The sequence below is a fragment of the Bombus fervidus genome, chromosome 1 (assembly GCF_041682495.2).
Source record: "Bombus fervidus isolate BK054 chromosome 1, iyBomFerv1, whole genome shotgun sequence".
NCBI classification, from domain to species: Eukaryota; Metazoa; Arthropoda; class Insecta; order Hymenoptera; family Apidae; genus Bombus; species Bombus fervidus.
In genome coordinates, this window is record NC_091517.1 from 9,178,066 (window position 1) to 9,198,511 (window position 20,446).

Genomic DNA, 20,446 nt, shown 5'->3' on the forward strand with positions numbered 1-20,446 from the left:
ATGCACTTTTCATCCAAAAGTAATTTTCTTAAACTTCTTTTCCTTAAATATAGATCTAAGAATTATGATGAATTATAATTGATATCTACCATTTATCTGTAATATTTGGATAAATATCGCGTAAATTAAATTACGAGTTGTTGATTTTGGAAACAAAAGGAACATCTGTAGTAGTTGATATAATGTAATAGGAAAAGAAGATAATTTAAATGCAGAATATACTAGTAAAATACTGATACCAAGGCATATAGAATCTTATAAATAATTTCATTGCGCACGTTGTGAGACATTTCCTTAATATCGATAAAATAAACAGGGTATTCACAGAGTACAGCAAAAATTGCTTCAATTTTCTTCATCGAACTATACTTTCTTTAAGATATAACATTTCAATCCTTTCAACTTTATAGTGAAGACGTTGGCACATATTTGTCTAGTAATTTAATAAACATCTGAAGCGAAAAAAAAAGAGATACCCAATATATGACAATCATTCCTTCAATTCTCTTCATGAAGATATGAAATCGGATAAAAATCGTTAGCCTATTAATATATTAACTTTTAGGGAAAGAAATTCCTAATCACAATTTTTAGTAGACAAAACAAATTACGTACTAGATAAATCTTTAGTTTTCTTCATAAAGATATAAAACTGCATAAAAACCCATAATCTACTGATAAATCATTTTTTAAGAAAATAAACTCGCGGACTGCATATAATGTACAAAAACATATAAAATATCCCATACTCGTAGTATTGTATAGTACAATAATCGAGTACTCGTCAAAATCCTCAACTGAAGAAACTTTGCTTCTCCTCGTAAAAACTGCATAACATATGAAATTACATAAAAACCAGCAATCTCTACCAGTAATTCAACTTTCAGAGAAATAACTTCCCTAAATTCCAACGATAAACGGATCAATAAAAATCTTGGAAGCAAAGAAGGGACGTTTCCATTGCAAATCCCAATAATCCGAAGAATCGCTGTGGCGTGTTTCAACTTTCGAGAATATGAGTGTTCGAGACTTTCTTATCGGTCACGGCATATTTCTTCCCGTCCTTACTGTAGTTTCCCGAACGGTGGTGGTTGCAGTCGTCGAAATCTGAATAATTGATGCGATTAGGAAGCTCCGTGTCGACGGTACAAGAAACAATATGGCAACGAGCAAGCCGGCGACAAACGTTCTCGGACGTCTGCGCTTCGGTGCCCTGTCGGCGATTGGTCCACGTTTGGTACCCTGCCGACCTGGAGGGGTGTCATCGGTACGACAGGTGGCGGCTATCCAGGGGGGGTGGGAAGAAAAGAAAAAACGAAGAGGAACCCTTGGCTTGTCGAGCAGTGACGATCCATCGTACTGTTCGTGTGTCAGTTTTCGTTGATAAACGTGTGTCCCCGGCTGCACGCATCGCGTTTCTCTCGACGAACTCGCGAGAAGTTCGCGTTTTCATCGTGGATTTGAATCGCGTAACAACGTACCCGCCTCAAGGTGAGAGACCATCTGAAAATTGAACGTCGATTTGTGAGTCGATAGTTTGGCGAAAAAATATTTTTCGTTTTCGTCGATGAATCGAGATGTGGTGTAAAGGTTTCCGAGTATCTTGATGAAAAAGGGTGACTGGAAATTGTAGAACCGATGCTAGTTCTGTGATTTAATGTTCTTGCTATCGTGATGATATCATGGAATTGAATGGAGATGTGATTTGATTTAGATTTACTAAAATATTCATTAGTTCTATTATTGAATTAAATGGTCTAAGAATTAAATTTGGTTGAAGATTTTTTTAGATATTTGTTAGTTTTTCGAAGAACGAACTCATGTAAAAAATAAGGGACGAGATTGGGTAACTTTAATGCTTGATCCAGCATTCGATGTTCTTGGTACAACCATTGCCTGCAATTGAGTTCAAGGATGATTTAAAGATTCTGATAATATCGATTCATTTTAGCTATCTTTATAAAAAATTATGTAACAATATTTCGAACGTCGAAATAGATTTTCTAAGGAATTGGCAAAATAGTTTTATTATGAAGCTCAAAGTTCCAAAATTACTGACAATCTTTGAAATCGTACAGTAATACCATGAAACTAATGTCTTAAAGCAACTGTCTGTTTTATATATAACAGTAAAATATTTAAAATCCTTTATGAACAAAAATCGATGAAACTTGCTGTTGTTTGCATGTATTTTCGAAATCGTATTATTTATGGTTTATCTACGCGTGGTTTTAGGAAAGTTATTAGCATTACGAAACATAGTCATTTATGGCTACCGCAGTTGTGAGATAAACTTTTTTACAACTTGTTGAGAGATAGATCTCATGAAAGATTGATTATAGCCGTTTCACTATATTCACAGCGAATTTCCAACAAATAAAACTCCTTACAAATTATCCAAATTTATGTTTAATGTTATTTATCTAATTTAAGAAAAGAACGTAGGAATATTAACATATTTGATACTTATCTATTTTATTGATACTGATACTGGTGTTCGAAATTTCTACAAAATGGTTACATCGTTCAAACTTTGTAATAAATTAGGCGTTTTACACGATTCTTTGCTTCGAAATTATTACATGTTTCTTCAAAATTTTCATTACACACTCTTCCTTTAAAATACACAGGTAGAAACGTCGAATAAAATTGCAAAGATAAAAAATTCTCTTCGATCAACGTGTCTTTAAACAATTTATATCTACGGGCACAGAAAAAGGTATTCTATATAAAACAAACATAACCAATATTGGAAGTAGTGTAGATTTGCAATCGAGTAAAATATTAAAGTGCTTATTAGAATTGTAGTTGACAAATGTAGAAAGTTTTGGAAGTTGGACGTAGTTTGGCGTTTTGTATTGTTGAATACGTGTAACTTTTTAGACAGACTGAATATTTTTTGGAATATAATTTGAAAGCATATAGCAATGCAATATTTAAATACTTCTTTTATATCTTATGTAGGATTTTTATCATTTGCTTGTTCTATCCTTTTAGTATTCAAAGAAGAGTCACAAACTTTGCGCTTCTATTATAGGCTATAACTCCGTAACAGACCACGAAAGTTATCATCAATACGATGACAGATGTGAAATTAAACGCGCAAACGCGCCCATGAATAATGCCTCAAGGGTACAAACCACGATGCTCATCAACTATTAAACTATACGTACTTACAAGTCTCTTGCGTATACTCATTATACGAACATTAAATATAATACGCAATTAATGTGAATTATCATGTTTATCGCTTTACCTTTCGCTTTACTTTTTATCGCGATATATTAGGTTGTCCGAAAAGTATCTTTGTTTTACAGACACGTCTTCTACAACGATGCATCTTTATACAAACATGAAACCTAATCTATTAAACGTTGTGATCTTTATCTTTATAGAACAAAATGAATCATACGTAATTCGATAAAACAATATAAAACGAAAAATGTTGTGTATCCATTATTTTCTTGTAAAACGAAAGAAACTTTTCAGACGACCTAATACATATGATTGAATCAAACTTTTAGGAGTGTATGGGAAAGTTTGAATGAATATCTATTACAAATTTAGTACTCGATAACCTTTAAACAACGAACGGAAGTAATGAAGACCTAGAGTACCTGCATTGACTTTACCCTAATGTCTACAATGACAAATGTTTAGAATATTATAGAACATAACTTCCCAATCAATTTACTTCATATGAATTCACATAGTTTCTCATAGCTTAATTTTTATACGTGTCTTATCTACAATTTTAAGTAACAAAGATATGATGATTATCAGATAACAAAGAAATTCAATTTAATCTTCATAATTCTTTTAGAATATGTTGTTTTCCTTTGAAACGAAATGTTTCTAAAATATTATGTTTAAATATTTTAAATAGTCAGCACCATGATTTAATTTAGCCAAGTAAGATAGAAATAATTAATTAGAATTAGAGGTCCAATGTAATTGAAATTAAAACAAAGTATGCTATACAAAGTATACAAAGTATATTACTGATACTAAAAATAATTCTTTCCATATAATATACGTTCGATGGAATATAACTAAGTTCTTCCAAACTCTTTGCTTCAGATGATGAAATTCAAGCAACAGGGGCTAGTCGCAGACTTGATGCCCAACATAAGACTGATGAAAGCTACTGGGCATTTCATGTTCAATTATTATACCGACAATTCTACGAAAACTATACACAGAATCTTCGCAATTGTACGTAAAATCACATTAACTTAACAAAATTGTTTATAGATAACTGTCTATTTTATATACATCTAATTAATAATTTATACGCCTCTAATCGTTCTGTTGTAAAATCGCTATAAAGAAATCTATATTCGAGAAGAAGCTTAAAATAATAGAAGTTTCTTAAATAGAGAAAAAGAAGAAAAAGCAGAAAATTCAAATAAAAAGAAATTAATCGAAACCATGTTACCAAAAGGTGCACCTGATCTTGATGCTGATGCAGTTTGGGTTCTGTGGTATAAACCTAATCTTTGAGAAGGAGGACGTGGACGATCTTACGGCAAACACAATCACGATGCTGTTCTTCACCCACAGCGTGGTCAAGGTCATTTACTTCGCAGTTAGGAGCAAACTATTCTACAGAACCCTTGGCATTTGGAACAATCCGAATAGCCATCCCCTGTTCGCTGAGAGCAACGCACGTTACCATCAGGTGGCTGTGAGGAAGATGAGAATACTTTTGCTGGCTGTCCTAACAACCACGATGCTGTCGGCCATTTCTTGGACCAGCATTACGTTCATCGGTGATTCCGTGAAGAAAGTTATCGATCCTATCACGAATGAGACCACCTATGTCGAGGTACCGTAATTATTTGTTTATTTTAAATAACATAGCGCTATTTATTTCTTTGTTAAAAAAGTAAAAAAATTGGTATAACAACGTTCTCGAATTTTTTCAACGATCGTTCGCTTTGACGTTTGCAAAAATGATAAACGATAAATAACATTAAAGATTAGTAATTCGTGTAGTATGTGTGTTAGTGATTCAAATAGACGATAAAAAATAAAAATGACAATGTTAAAATGTTTCATTTAATCTACAATGGCCTACGTTTACCTCTATCTTCTTGTAAATTAATCTTGTTAATAATTAAATTAAGTAATTATTAACGACCCCGATACGCAGCAGAAAAATTTAATTCGAAAAAAGAGAAGATTAATTTCAAAATGTTAATTGCAAACATATTCTTTCATCCAGATACCAAGGTTGATGTTGCGTTCTTGGTACCCGTACAATGCCAGCCACGGGATGGCTCACATCTTGACTTTGATATTCCAATTTTACTGGCTGGTGTTTTGCATGGCAGACGCAAATCTTCTGGATGTACTCTTTTGCTCGTGGCTCCTCTTTGCTTGCGAACAAATTCAACATCTGAAGAACATTATGAAGCCTTTGATGGAATTCAGTGCCACACTGGACACTGTCGTACCAAACAGCGGGGAACTGTTTAAAGTAAGCTGAAATTTTATCCGTCAAATATGATATAATCTCTACTTACGTTAAATAGAATTTTTTATTATCCATATAATTTTTGTCGACAAGTTTATGTAATGTAAATATTTGTACAATGAAACTAAGTGATTCGTAAAAACTGGAGCTGATTAATTTGATTTTTGAGAGGCCCGTGTCCCGATCGCAGCTTCCAATGTCCATTTGTTTGCTATTCAGGGTGGCAGTGCAGAGCAGCCGAGAGATCGTGATCCACTACCACCATCCACGCCAACAGCACCGGGCGAGAACATGTTAGACATGGATCTTCGGGGAATATACAGTAATAGAACAGATTTTACGGCCACCTTTCGACCAACTGCTGGAATGACTTTCAACGGGAGTGTGGGACCAAATGGATTGACAAAGAAACAAGAAATGCTAGTCCGCAGTGCCATCAAATACTGGGTTGAGAGGCATAAACATATTGTAAGGTAAGTACGTCATATTTTCTTCAGTGTGTAATGCTTTGCTGCGTGTATTTGATTTTTATCATCCTTATGTTCATATATATTATTTATAGGTATCGTATTTGTTTTACTTGTTTTGTAATAAAATTTCGTTATATATGTGAGATTTTTTAAATGACATATATACATAACACTGGTGGAATTTACATATAATTTATATAATAATCTTTGCCCTTTCGTATTTTGTCGAAAACATACGCGAAAAGAATTAAAACTGAAGTCTTAAATCCATGTTATAATAAACAACATATTCTCTGGAAACGCCACAAAATCCACTATAATTAATCGCTGATCGCAAGGATCGTTTGTGTAACAAAGACTACGTTGAACGCTTAAATAGAAAAAATTCTACCGAAGGACAGATATTTTGTGAAAATTGGGCCGCACAGTTTAAAATTCGATGATTTAACTGGGAACTTCCAAAGTAACAATTAATTCTAACTTTACATGTATAAGAATTATGAATTTCTTTAGTCATAGGAAATAATTTTCCCATTTATTAGAAATCCTATTTTTATTGTTATTAAATTCTGTTATATGGGAGAAAAGGGAATTTGTCATCGAGAAACAATCTAAAATCATTGACAATGGCAAATTCCGAAACAATAGACCCATTTCTCGCGGTTGAAAATAAAATTTCCACGATGAAGTTAAATTGCAGCACGTCGCAATTTCAAAGTTCGTCAACGTCTTGACTACTCCGGTATAACCCAGTTTCCCATTTCGATTCTCATCTCGACTTCGTTTCTACACGGAAACGTAATCTACGTCGACAATGAGAGAACCTTTCACATTCGCGATTCTAACAATGAGAGACTTCCATTAGGATAATAATCCCCGTGCCAGGTGAATAAGTAAATTCGCGCGATTTCGTTACCATCTACACTTTTCAACCGGTGTCAGCTTGCTAAATTTTTCCATTAAACCGTTTCTCGTGAAAAGCGATGAAAATAGCTCAACGTTTAATCAACATAAAAAAAAGAGTTAGGTTTATCCCGTTTGGAATTCCTTGGAATTTTTTAATAAAAGCGATTTAGTCAGAATAAAATAGTTTTAGAAGTTGCTATGGTACGAGTTTTAGATTCCTGTAACGTTCAAATCCATTTATTATTGAAATACGCAGTGGATATCTTTGTTTAAAGTTCGTAGAGGACGAACGATGAAAAATTCTTTATGTAGACCTTATGGGGGCAGCTTTTTAATTAAGGAAGTGATTTCAAATTAACAAAGACTCTTCGCATAATGTTTGGAATTGCATTACTTATTCAACGACAATGGGAAGAATTAAATTGCATAGCGTAATCCTAATTGACCGCAAATTCCGGAATAAATTACCATTACCTATTAAATTTTGATGAGAACTTGTATTGAAATAAAAAGGCAACAAGACAAAGCAGTTAAACAAATATAATTTATAGTAGAATTTAGAATTTTAACTTATCTTTGAATAAATTCTAAATTAAATATTAAAAATAATTATTAGCCATTCGTGGACAAGAAAAACTGAAATACGTACACAGTTGAAATATATTATGTTAGATTAAATTTACAATAAATTATATTAAAACAATAGCGTTTTCAGTAAATCGAAAAGTCGGGTAAAAAGATTGCGGAAGATAAAAAGGGAGATATTTTTGGAATAGTATGTATACGAGTTTTGCGTTAGAAAATTAAAAAAGAAATTTTACTATTTTTTAAAATAAAAAAAATTAACAAAGAGAAATATAAAAAGAAAAATTAAAAAAGAAACGCATTGTTAAAAATTCTATCTATTTCGAATTTGAATTACCATACGTCCAGGTTCGGAATTTTCAAACGTATGTTTCGCATCTACTCTACCCTCAGTGAATAATTCAGAAAAGGCAAAGAAATTTTCCCCCAGTTGTATGTGCGAATGTAAAATCAATATTCTGTTTACTCGAGGTTTTATATTGGCTGGAGCAATCTTAGTTGGAAACAAATATATTCGTTATACATGGAACGCGTTTATTCATCGGCAAACAAAGGTACGTTTTAATAAAAATGTTTCCTATTGCTTTTGAAATTCAGTGGAATTTATACGATTCGATTTTAATTTGGAAAAAGGTACTAGGCAAAAAATGTTCGCATTGCGTTAGTTTCGTGCGACAATAAACTTATATAGTTAATCGAACGTGTAATTCGAATGTTTTGTAGAACAATCCGCTCTTCAACAGCCGGGTAATTTCTTCCATTCGGTTAATTTTACGTGTCAAGAAGTTTTAATGGCCAACTAAATTTGATCACATTGCGTAAACTCGTAATTTCTTTAACGTCATGACTTATTATGAACATAAATTTTTATATAAATCTTCCTACTTTCTGTACTGAATTCTAAAGCTTGAGACTCTTTTAGGAAGAAAAATGATGCCTTGTATATTTAAGATATAATGAAAAATGAACTGGAAATTATTTTTTACGATGAGTTACCCATTTTAACTTGCATGATTTTGCCCCATCAAACGTGGAACACTTTATGGGACATACGCTTTATTATTTTATTTATTATTTTCAACTTGAAATTCAGTGGTAGTGTCTTCTTTCAACAAACGTTCTTCTCTTTTCCTTTATTATATTCTTTGTTACTACAACTTCCTATTTTGATCATATTTTCATATATATTTTCACAGTTATTATTTCTATATGTTTTGACAATCACACGACATCCAAGTGGTCGAAAATGAAATAAGTAAAGAGTTAGCAAAAAGATTGAAGAGATCCATCTGAATAGATAAAACTACTGGCGACTAAAGAACAAATCATATGCTAAAAAGATCAAATTGAAGGGAACACGAAGAAATATGGAAGGAGAAAAATAAGTATGTCCATAAAAAATAAATAAAATCTCAAAAAAGCGCCGCCGTAAATTTATAAAGTTCTTAAAAAAAATTATACAAATTAGTCAGATTTTGGGAGTTCAAATAACAGTGTTAAAATAATAAATAACGAATCTGTGAAATCAAGGAATAAGAGTCGTAATTAATTACAAGAAGCTTCGAATTGCTAGTCAAAACCTAGAAAAAATATCGCGTACAAGAAGGAAACGTGTTTCCGGGTTCTTAGTATGCTGCGAACTTTGAAAACGAAGAAGAAGCGTGAAACGACGGTCGCGCCGCATCCAAGAAAATTTTCAAAGAAGACGAAGGAACGGAACTACGTTCTATGTATATAGGTTGTTCGACAGTGCAGAAACAGAGGGGATGCGTGTATTCCCACGGTGGTGAAGTATTTATTCTAAGAGAGCGCGATATTGACCGCAACTGGGGACATAGCAAGCGGACTGGACAATTTATTGGACAATTCAGGGGTTGTACGTTGGTCGCGTTCACGTGTGCACCAGTATACGTGTCTGACACGTGTGTGTACACGTTTCGTGGCTCGACGGTGCACAGAATGCAGAATGTGTTCGATGTTTGCCCTTCGACCGCCACGCGAATCCTTGCTCTGCTTTGTTACAGAAAAATACACGAAAACCTGTTGCCTACGTCTGATATTTCGATGCATTAGCCTGATCAATTACTGTCCCTTTTACACGTTAATGCTCGAAAGTGATTTTGCTTGTTAGTTGTTTTTTACAAGGATTTTTTAAAGCGAAGCAGAAGCTGACTTTTTCGCTTCTGCGGCATGGAAACATTTTTAGTGAAATTTATAACAAAAGAAATATTAAGGTCACGTGAGAAAAATATAATAAGCCTATTTTTACATGACTTATTATTTGATATAAAATTCGTAGGTTTAGGCAAAAAGATGCCACATAAAAAAGATATCTTACCTTTTAAAAATAAATCTAAGAAGTTTTGTACATAATAAGATTTTTAATATTAAATTAAATAAATTTAATGTTAAATTTAATGTTAATATTTAATGCTAAAATATTCAATAATAGATTAAGCAGTAAGATTATACTTTTAATTTCTAAATCAAATAAAAGTTTTATTAAAGACAATATTTATATTAAATTTGAAAGTCGTTTCCCTATAAAAGGCAGAAAGTATGTCTTATAATAATAATATATATGTCTTATAATAATTCATATTAATATTACGTTAATGAAATAGAGACATCGAATACCATAGCGGATAGATAACTACACTAAAGTAGAAAGGATCTTGTTTTTCATTTTTTTCAAAGAACTTTCCTTCGGGCAGCAAGACGGTATAAATAATTGTAAGAAAGTGACAGGTAAGGTACTTAAGCGGAAGATTAAAGGATTCTTCATGAATAGAAATTAAAGGTGGATGAAGGATTTTTCCGTTAAATTGGAAATTTCCAAGGAAATCAAGTAAAACAATGCAAAAAGGAAAGAATCATTTCTTCGTCAATTTCAAGTTTGATAGAAGTTTTGATGAAAGTAAATGAACATGGATAAATATAAAGTAGACGGAAAATGGACAAACTAAGAAACAAATACGAGAAAGAGTGAATCCAATAAGAAAACAACGAATCGAAGAACCGTCAAACACCTTATTCTTCCCCTTTAAAGCACTTGAAAGTATTGATCATTCAACTTGGATACAGCTAACTTGACGATACGTTGGTGAAATGCATTATTTAAACAGCAAAGGGGAGATGTGGAATCAAGGAGAAAAGAAAAAAAAAGGAAGAATGACAAAGAAGACGAGAGAGAGAGAGAGAGAGAGAGAGAGAGAGAGAGAGAGAGAGATAAGTTGTCCAATCATAAACTCTAACCAACTGGTTAAATGCATTCATCCAGTGAACTAGGTCGAATTAAAACTTTGTTGTATGGTAGCCACGGGCTTACGAACAGATTGGGTTTGGTACATTTCAAGGATCTCAGCTCTTTTAGCATTTAACGAGGACTACAGGCCTACAATGTATGCAAACAAACACTGAAATGTAATATAAAATGATAATAATGCAAAGTTCATTTAAACAAATTTGGTAATTAATACAGTTTATTATTTGGCAGAATTTAACATCTATATTATGTTTACGGTATATTTATGTACTTAATAATTCTAATAATATTATGTAATTGGATATTTAAAAATTTGAAAATAAATTCCCTGCTTTCTGGAAGGTAGAAGTTATTACAAAAAATTATATTGTATATTATTATGGAAAATTCCGTATCGTTATAAAAGGAAATGACAATTTTATATTTATGATGCAAATAGGTAAATCTGTTTATTATTTAAATTACTTTAACATTGTTATTATTTTCCAGACTCGTAACCGCAATTGGAGACGCTTACGGTGTTGCTCTGCTGTTACATATGTTAATTACCACCATCACATTAACTTTACTTGCCTACCAAGCAACAAAGGTAATATAAAGAGTTTAACAGAAATACTCTTAACTTTTTTCCGCATAAAACAGCACAAATAGCGCAAATATGAAACACAATAAAATATAGCGTAAAATTAGAAGAGTCTATTTATTAGAAGAGGGAAAGATATTCAGCTAACCTACCTCTACTTCCAATGATAAAAGAGATGAAACTTTAATTTATCTTTCAGATAAATGCAGTGGATACATACGCAGCTTCGGTAATAGGTTACTTGTTATACTCCCTAGGGCAGGTCTTTATGCTATGCATATTTGGAAACCGTCTCATCGAGGAGGTACATATAATTATCCATATAAATATTAATCGACTATGTATCCCAGCACAAAACGATGCAAATTTTAATCGAGTCCCGATTTCTCGAATTTCCAACGTACTTTTACGAAGAATAATAAAAAATTACCATGGAACCGTTCGTATCACGTGTTATGAATCTGGAATTTACGATTCTAGAATTTTCGAGACACGTACATATATTAAAATTAATAAAAAAATATCAAATCATTCTCATGATACATATATTACAAGTTCGATCATATTTCTGCGTAGGTCGTACATTTCGAAATAATTCTAATTACGAGCAAATTAAACATTATTCGTATTCGTATGTCGTATATTTATTATATTTCTCTTTATTTTATTTTCCAAGTGATTGCCATTCGTACCGTGATTCTAAAATATCGTAAATCAAGTTTTAATGTGTTATCAATAGATTGCGGACGTTTATGCATTTTCTTGATATTTCAATACGTAGAAATGTAAAAGATGTTTACGATATACAAAGATACAAATTGTGCACAGTGAAATACCACTGTTGTGATATTTACAAGACGAAGCGAATCTCTCTATAAGTTTCGTTCCTTTAGTGTCGTGAAGTATGAATATACATAAATATGAACAATCTAGTCATCGATATTAAGAAAAGACATATTTCGCATCTATCTACATCTTTTTTACTATACACAGAGTTCATCAGTGATGGAAGCCGCTTACTCCTGTCATTGGTACGATGGATCAGAAGAGGCCAAAACTTTCGTGCAAATCGTTTGTCAGCAGTGCCAAAAAGCGATGTCGATTTCAGGGGCGAAGTTCTTCACCGTCTCTTTGGATCTCTTTGCCTCGGTAATATAAATATCAACTTTAATATATCAACTTTAATATATCAATTCCGAGTAAGAATCTCGCAGTAAAATTCAGTTTGAACTAACTTTGACAATTTTAACTTCTGAAAAGGTTTAAGTTCAGTTTAAACTAGGTTGAATATTTTGGTTGTAAGGTTTCATTAAATAAAAACAACTAATTCTCCAGGTATTGGGAGCTATGGTCACCTACTTCATGGTGTTGGTGCAACTGAAGTGAACGCAGGAGATTATCTATTTTATGATGGAACGTAGAAACTGGAATGCTGGAGAAAATGGATTATTAAAATTATCAGGCAAGAGTCTTGTTCTCTATCTTTTAGAGTACTATTTTCTATCGGATTTCCGTATAGATGAATTCAGCTGGAAACTGTGACTAAACGACAATGTAGGATTATAAACTTCAGCGAAGAGTATCCTTCGTCTCTACTCAATTTTCAGGTGTTAGGGAAATCCGATGCCTCGTAATCGTATATCAGCCATACTTATTTATGTCCTCGTGGAAAACGAAAATTGTTTAAATACGAAAGATATCCATAGTATATAAGATAAATATAAAACGCAGCTATAATAATTATCATCCAATAATATTACATATATATTGATCGAAAGTAATAGAAAAAGAACTCGGTCACTAGAGAAATACAAAATACTTGATCGCATAGTTCCAAAGTTTTAATTAGAAGACTAGAAAATATTATTTAATGGAATTTAAATGAAAGAAAAAATTAAAGAACGAGAATACGCGAAATATATACATAAATAGAATCTAATAATAATTTATATCATTCGTCATCATTAATTCTTCTATTTCTTAAACTAACATCTAACAATATGATTTTAATTACACTACATTTTCTAATTTTTAAATTCTTACAATATGTACAGTGCCTTAACAATACACATCATTCAAATTTTAACAAAGAAAGACAAAGATTGTTAAAAAATTTACGCCTGAAAGAATAATTCGCTCAGCTAACGTGAAGAATATAAACTTTTGAAAAATTAACGCGAGTTTTTGGTATTTTTATATAACTTAAACATAATACATATATATATATATATGTATTTATGTAATTTCTGTTTAGTAACTTTATCTTTTCTTTTAATGTGGGTAAACATATTTACAATCTCCTTTGGTATTTCAAAAAGATTAATTCTTGATCAATGAAGATGCAAGAAGGAAAATATTTAAAAAAACATATTTTTTACCAATGTTAGTACGTAATTTTAAGATGGAAACTAAAACATAATACCTATAAGCAATGATCAAATTAGTCTTAAGTAAGTTGCACTCAATGCCTAAGAAAGACATCGAACGGGAAATATTACGCTGATGATAATCTTGTACAATATACTGTAATGTAACTGCGAGAGTATATTTTATTGACAAACGATAACGATGCAAGAAACAAAAGTTACTTATTGCTAGTATAATTCTGTATGGTACAAACGAATTTTTGTACAAACATAAAAAATATACTATCCGTGTCAAACGATAATTAAAATTTGCATCTTCATTTTCTGAAGTAAATTTATGAAAATAACAAAATAATCTTATTGACGTGTAAATAGGCACATTAATACTATGAGTAATACAATGAACTACTATCTCTTATTTTGAAATTATTTCTGATATAGCAATTCTTTTCAGATATACATATAGTAGCTGTTATTTAGTTTTAAACATTAAAATTATATCTTCAAATTATCACATTTGTTGAAATCTGTTAAAAGTTCTTATGAAAATATATAATTACAATTTGTGAATTGTTTAAAGTTACCAATTTGTTTATTGAATATAAGAAGATGTACTCAGCGATATACCAAAAAGATAGTGTTTCGAATATTTCGAATATTTCAAATATTACAAAGAAATATATCTTTTTATAACAGTAAAAGGTATTTTAAAATCGTTCGATCTTTTTGATGTTATATTTATAGTATAAAAAAAGGAATAAATATATTATAAATTTATTAATAATGATAATAAATGACAGGGATAAATGCTACTTTGCTCTTTATAGAATTTAAGATGTCATCCACTGGTGCACGGCACTTCCTCCGCCGTTAATTTATAAATACACGAACTTTCTAGCACAAATTTTTCATATTTCACAACAACTAAATGAAACATAATTTTTTCTAGATCTACAGCGTAGATAATTTATGAGAAATGTGTAATAATTTTACGATAATTTTAATATAACGATAGATTATAAATAAATATTATTGTATACAATTTTGACGTAAATTCTGTTCTAGCCGTAGATACGTAATAATTATTTCCACATGTAACATTAAGCAGTAGCAAAGCAATGTTATCGAATTCATTTAATATGAACATTAATACTGTAATCATATTGTGAATTGAATCGTCAGTATTATAAATGATTTCTCTCTAATTAAAGCTACAATATATTTGTCTTATACAAACGGTTCTACACGCTCGATTCTTCCCTTCAAAATAATCCTATAATTTCTTTCGAAAACTTTCGATATGTAAACCATTTATTTTCAAATTTTCATACAATGCAAATCTATTATTTCCAAATTTCTGCCTGAAATTTATTTCTTACGTAAACTTTACATACATTTCCAACGTTTCATTTCAAATCTGAATCTTTTTCTCATCGTTCTGCCATATGAAATCTTCTCTATTTCTTATTTCCGATTCTCTTCGCAAAATATCAATTTTTCATTCTGAAATCCGAAGTCTGAATATTTCATTTTCAAAACTTTACAGTCGAATCTATTTCCGAAGATCAAAGAAAGCGTATCTATATCCATTTGACTGTTTGTAAAGTTTCCTTAAAATGCGAATAATCTAATTTTTCTTTTCATACTTCCATATAAAGCGTTTTTCTACAAAATTGTATTTTTTATTTTCAACTCTCTTCTTTAAATCTCAATTCTTTGTCAGCAAACCTCCGTCTCAAGCTTGAATCTTTCATTTCCAAGACATCGCCGTCAAATCTCCTTTCGAAAATCAGAAGGAGCGTATTTATTCCCATTTGACTCTCTCGCCACGTTTCTCAAATGCAATTCGTCTCTGTCCGGGAAGGTAATGAACTTACCGCGAATATGATTTACGAAAGGAAAGGTAACGCTGTGGGAAAATAGGATTCCCGAGTGTAGATAGTCACGTTAGAGGCGTGCATGAAATTTTCTATCGACTTTGCAATCACGTCCATTCGAGATCGAGCTTGGTAAATTTCAAATCGTACAATCAAACTAAATATATATCATGACGATGGTTAAGAGAGATAAACTGTGACCACCTGAGACGAGTTAATCTCCCGAGTACAAGTTTGTCCTTCCAAAATAACCAGAACTGATTATTATTGAGAACTATAGAATATTTGTTTTTCTACTATGTAAAAGAATAATTATTTTACTTTGATTTTATATATTTGTATATTTTCATATTAATTTTAAAATAAGGCTTAATTTTAAATTAAGGCTTAAATCACCGAGTCATGCAATTGTTGCCAACAAATTCATGAAATTCTGTAATATTAAAAATCATGATGTGTATGAAAATAAAAAGTGAGCAACAAGAAATGAATAATACATAATTTATAGGTATTTAAAACTTTGAAAAAGTGAATTCATAAAGCTACGTGATTATTCAAAAAGTCTACAAACATTGTATTATTTTATTAATTACATATTTTCTCCTTGAAAATAAAAAGCATCTATATTTTCAGCACATCCATAATAACTGAGCTGTCCTTAGAAGGGAAACATTCATTTTTCACCCACTTTGTTGGCAACGATTGATGTGAAGTCCAGATCCAGATAACTAAGGAGTAGTTCTAAACACACAAACCCTATTGCTCGGTGATAAATGGCCTCTTCTTTCGTATAGTCCAATGACACTTTTCCTCTACGTTTCTTTCTTTTTTCTACAAAAGGCTATAGGAAGGTAATAACGCGAATTACCCATTAATAACAGCCAAAAGTAGGAAAAAATTAAATGTAGACCGATTACTAAATATTCATCATAACGTGCGCTTTATATAGATTTATAATAATTATATAAAATATTAAAAATACCTATTGAAGATATTCCTATTTGTGCATCAATTTTGCAATTTTATAATTGCGATTTATCGCAACGTTGCATTTATCGCAAAAAAGCACAATATTATATATAGAATTGTATGAATATAATTCTATAAATATGAAAAATATTGTTCCACTTGAAGTATGAACATTTTACGAAACTTCTTCATTTGCTTTAAAGTCTGTATTTTTACATGTATTTTGCGATTTTATATCAGCAATTTTGTAAATGTTGCATAATTTAAAAGGGTGAACGCAAGAAAATCCATCCTCGAGAGGCGAGGTATTAAAAATAGAAGAAACAGCTGAATCGATACGACTTTATTGTTTAACATAAATTCTTGCGTGATTGTTTAATGCGCATGCCCATTGAGAGAGTGGCTTTACCGGAAGGCAGTTTCGATCGGCTGGGCCTCGTCGTATGATAAATAGGTCTTCCTCTTTTACAGCATCCTTCCTTCCTTTAACCGTAAGATATGAGCGAATAATGCAAACCCACTTTTGGAATATAATTTCGTCGGAAGCGAGAAACTACTGAGTGAATTTTTATAAAATTAAAAACTGTTTGCATGAGAATTATTAAAAATTAAAATCAAATTATTCTTCAATATATTAAAATCCTCCAAACTAAGAGGTAACGCTGTGCTTTCTTTTGGTAACGTATTTTACATAATTCGAGAAATTAAAAGATTACGAAAAATTCTTTGAAAAATATTTCATGCTACATATTTCCTGACAAATATCATTAAAAACTATTTTTGAAGGAATTACTTATACTTAAAGCGATTGTAAGAGATTAAAACCTTAATAAAGAACGTTATCTGTTATTACATTTTATACAAAAGTTTGATATATTTGATACATGTATATTTTTATATTGCCAATGTGAAATTTGGAGTCTTAGAATCAACAATATTTAAGAATTTAACATAACAAAGAAGTAATTGTGTTCCATACGCAATAATAGTTGACATTTACTGCTTGCAACTATTGTATTAGATATAAAAGCATACAAAGTTTGCATGTAATTGTTATTACTTTGTATACAAGTCTGCATGTATTTATTACGTTCCACTTCACTCGCATGCAAAGTTTATTCGCGACTAATGTTTATGTTTTCTCAACATCTCTCATACATCGTGACGACAAAACTAGTACGAAACGTAAATGACAGAAGATTAAAAACATCCTTGAGAGCCTTTCTAGAAACCGGACGACAATAAAGTTGCGAAAAGAAATTGCTGCAAGAGCAAAGTACTTTCTTCCGTATTATTGAGATTGAACACGCCAGGAAAATACCATAAATACCAAATACCATAAAAACGTAAAGAAATGTAAGTAGCGACCTCGTGCAGTTCAATAACTGAAACGCAAGTTTTACAACAGTTTTACTAGTTTAGACAACGCGTCTTTATATTCATGGAAAAGCGACCTCGATAGTTGACGATTATAACGTGATCGTAACTTTTGAATTCCTCACCGGTGCTCAAAATTTTACGTCCCAATCGTATTCTTTATTTCGCCAAGCAAATAGGCTCTCCGTGATTTAAAAAAAACAATGTAGCCTGCAAATAAAACGAGAAATCGGGATATCGATAATGATTTTTTCGTATTTTCCCTATTAATTCAAGAAAAATTTTAATGATAGGAAAATACGGCTGAGTCGACAATGACCCAAAGAACGAAATAGGGTTAACAAAGCTTGCATTATGACGTAAAATATTCTCTATCGTCATATATATAAAATTATAGATAAGATTATAGATAAGAGCCTAAACTATTAAGTGGTAATATTCGTAAATCCAAGAACGATTATAAAATAGACGAATTACTAGAGATACATGATGACGAACGAGCAAAGACTCTAGAGGCAATGTGACGGAAAGAAATTGGCGCGAAGCCCGGCTCGCATGCGCATTATCAGAGTGACTCTGTCGGTAGTTTCGATCGTCCAGGGGTCGACATCGTCGTCCACCGAACAGCTTATCCTCGTGCTCTCGTGATGCTGCCTGTGCTACTCCGTTTTTCAGCTTGTTCTTTCGTTTCGTGATAGAACGGTACAAATATTCCGCGCGATCGCGACTCGCGATAATCCGCTCGACGAGAAGCGGGGCGTGTTGGTCGGTTATTGCTTGACGACAACCTGGAACAACGTGTAAAATACATCGTCGTTCCGCGCGACACACGTCTACGAATGAAAACGCACGAGATGCTGCCCCCCAGACCAGTGGACTCGCTCGACTCGCACTCTATCGACACAATTCGACTTGCCAAATCGTCCACATTATTACCGACGATCTCTTAATCGAGGCGGTCACGCGACTGCAAACGACACTATCGTCGCGTGTCCAACAGTGTCCGGCAGCATCTTCCTTCTTCTTCGAAAGAAGAATCGGCAAACGGAAGTTCGTCGCGTTGTAAATCGTTTCGGTAGGATCATTTACGTTGCGAAAATTAGTCGTTTCGCGTCTGTAAGTCAATTTAACGAGGGCAACGGTTGTGCGAGCGCGGACGTGTAATTTTCAATCGATCACGGAAACACGGTGCGCGGTCGAGTGATCGTACAATCATCGATTAAGTCGTCGGAGTAAATAGGTTAACAGTGTGCCACACGAGAGAGCGATTCGCGAGCGAAACAGGTGGATCATTTCACAGATCGGATGAAAAAGTGATCGCTTAAGTCGAAGGAATAATCGATGATTGATAATGACGATGGATAAAATTCGAGAGAATCGAGCGGCTGATCATCGTGAGATATTATATAACCGGTGCATAACGATGAAAAATTATTTCGGCGAGTATATCGGCGAGGGGTCGATAAAAATGAGAGCCACGAACGCGAGCGCGGTTTCTTAAATAGTACACCGAATCTCGAATGTGTCCGACAATAAATCAATGGATCGGCCGCCGTGCAATTAGAGTAATTACGAATATATATTGTATTTTTGATTGTTTCGTAGATCGATGAGTACGGTATTAGAAAATAATTAATACGATAAATATAACAGAGGAATTACGTGAATTAAAAAACGCGTTCGATCTCTACGGCAATATTAAGACGAGATAAATGGGACTGATATAAAGCAGGACACCATTGGCTATATATATTGTGTGATATTGGCAATATATTTTTTATCAGTGAGAATATTCGTTTTAAAGTGATATCGTGAAGCAGAGATTTGCTCAACTATTTTTACTCGGGGAAATTAGTGAGAAACTTCTTGGGAAACACCGATAATCATAGGGACAAAAACTGCGAGCGGCAGGAGGAGGCGAAGCCTCCCGCCGCAAAAACAATGTCGTAAGTATTGTCACGTTACACTGGAAATACGATTAATTTAGACTTCGATACGTGTTAAATCGTTCAAACATTGCTAAACACTTTCTTTTGAACACGCGTAGAAATTTTTAACAATGTGTAAATAGCAAACCATCTCTTTAAAACAATAATTAATTTAATTGATAAAAAATTTTATTTACTCGCGAATAATAGCAAATGGAAGAAATAATGTAATATTATTTAGTTTAGTCTGCACGTTTTAGCGTTTTATCTATTTTGAATGTATCTCTTTATTCTCTGAAATAAATTTTCGCTCTTTGTACACAATATCAAATCTCTCGTAGTTGGTAATTAGATATTCTGAATATAAGAGACAAAGCAAATTCAATAACACTTCACGTCCCTTTTCTTTTGTTAGTTACTTTCGACCCTGTAAATTGTTAATTTAACGTTTCAAGGTTGAGTGTTCCGTCAACGGAATTGAGTCAACAATTATCGATTACACTCAACAACCTTAGAATTGCATATTAATAAAACTGATATCATATTAAACAAGTAATAAAGACTTTGAAGTTACAAAATTACAGTATTCTTTGGTACAAAATACCAAAACTTTGCTATCTATTTTAATATCTGTATTATCA

The 20,446-nt window shown here is 32.3% G+C and overlaps 1 protein-coding gene across 1 annotated transcript; it reads left to right on the plus strand.

The window, feature by feature from the left end:
* Positions 1-1,329: 1,329 nt before the first annotated feature.
* Positions 1,330-12,756, plus strand: Orco (odorant receptor co-receptor). Its single transcript, XM_072014462.1, has 9 exons — positions 1,330-1,491; positions 4,081-4,215; positions 4,445-4,828; positions 5,228-5,482; positions 5,699-5,952; positions 11,195-11,294; positions 11,488-11,592; positions 12,282-12,437; positions 12,624-12,756. Exons 2-9 carry the CDS (start codon positions 4,081-4,083, stop codon positions 12,672-12,674), a joined length of 1,440 nt encoding a protein of 479 aa, XP_071870563.1. The 5' UTR covers positions 1,330-1,491; the 3' UTR covers positions 12,675-12,756.
* Positions 12,757-20,446: the final 7,690 nt, after the last annotated feature.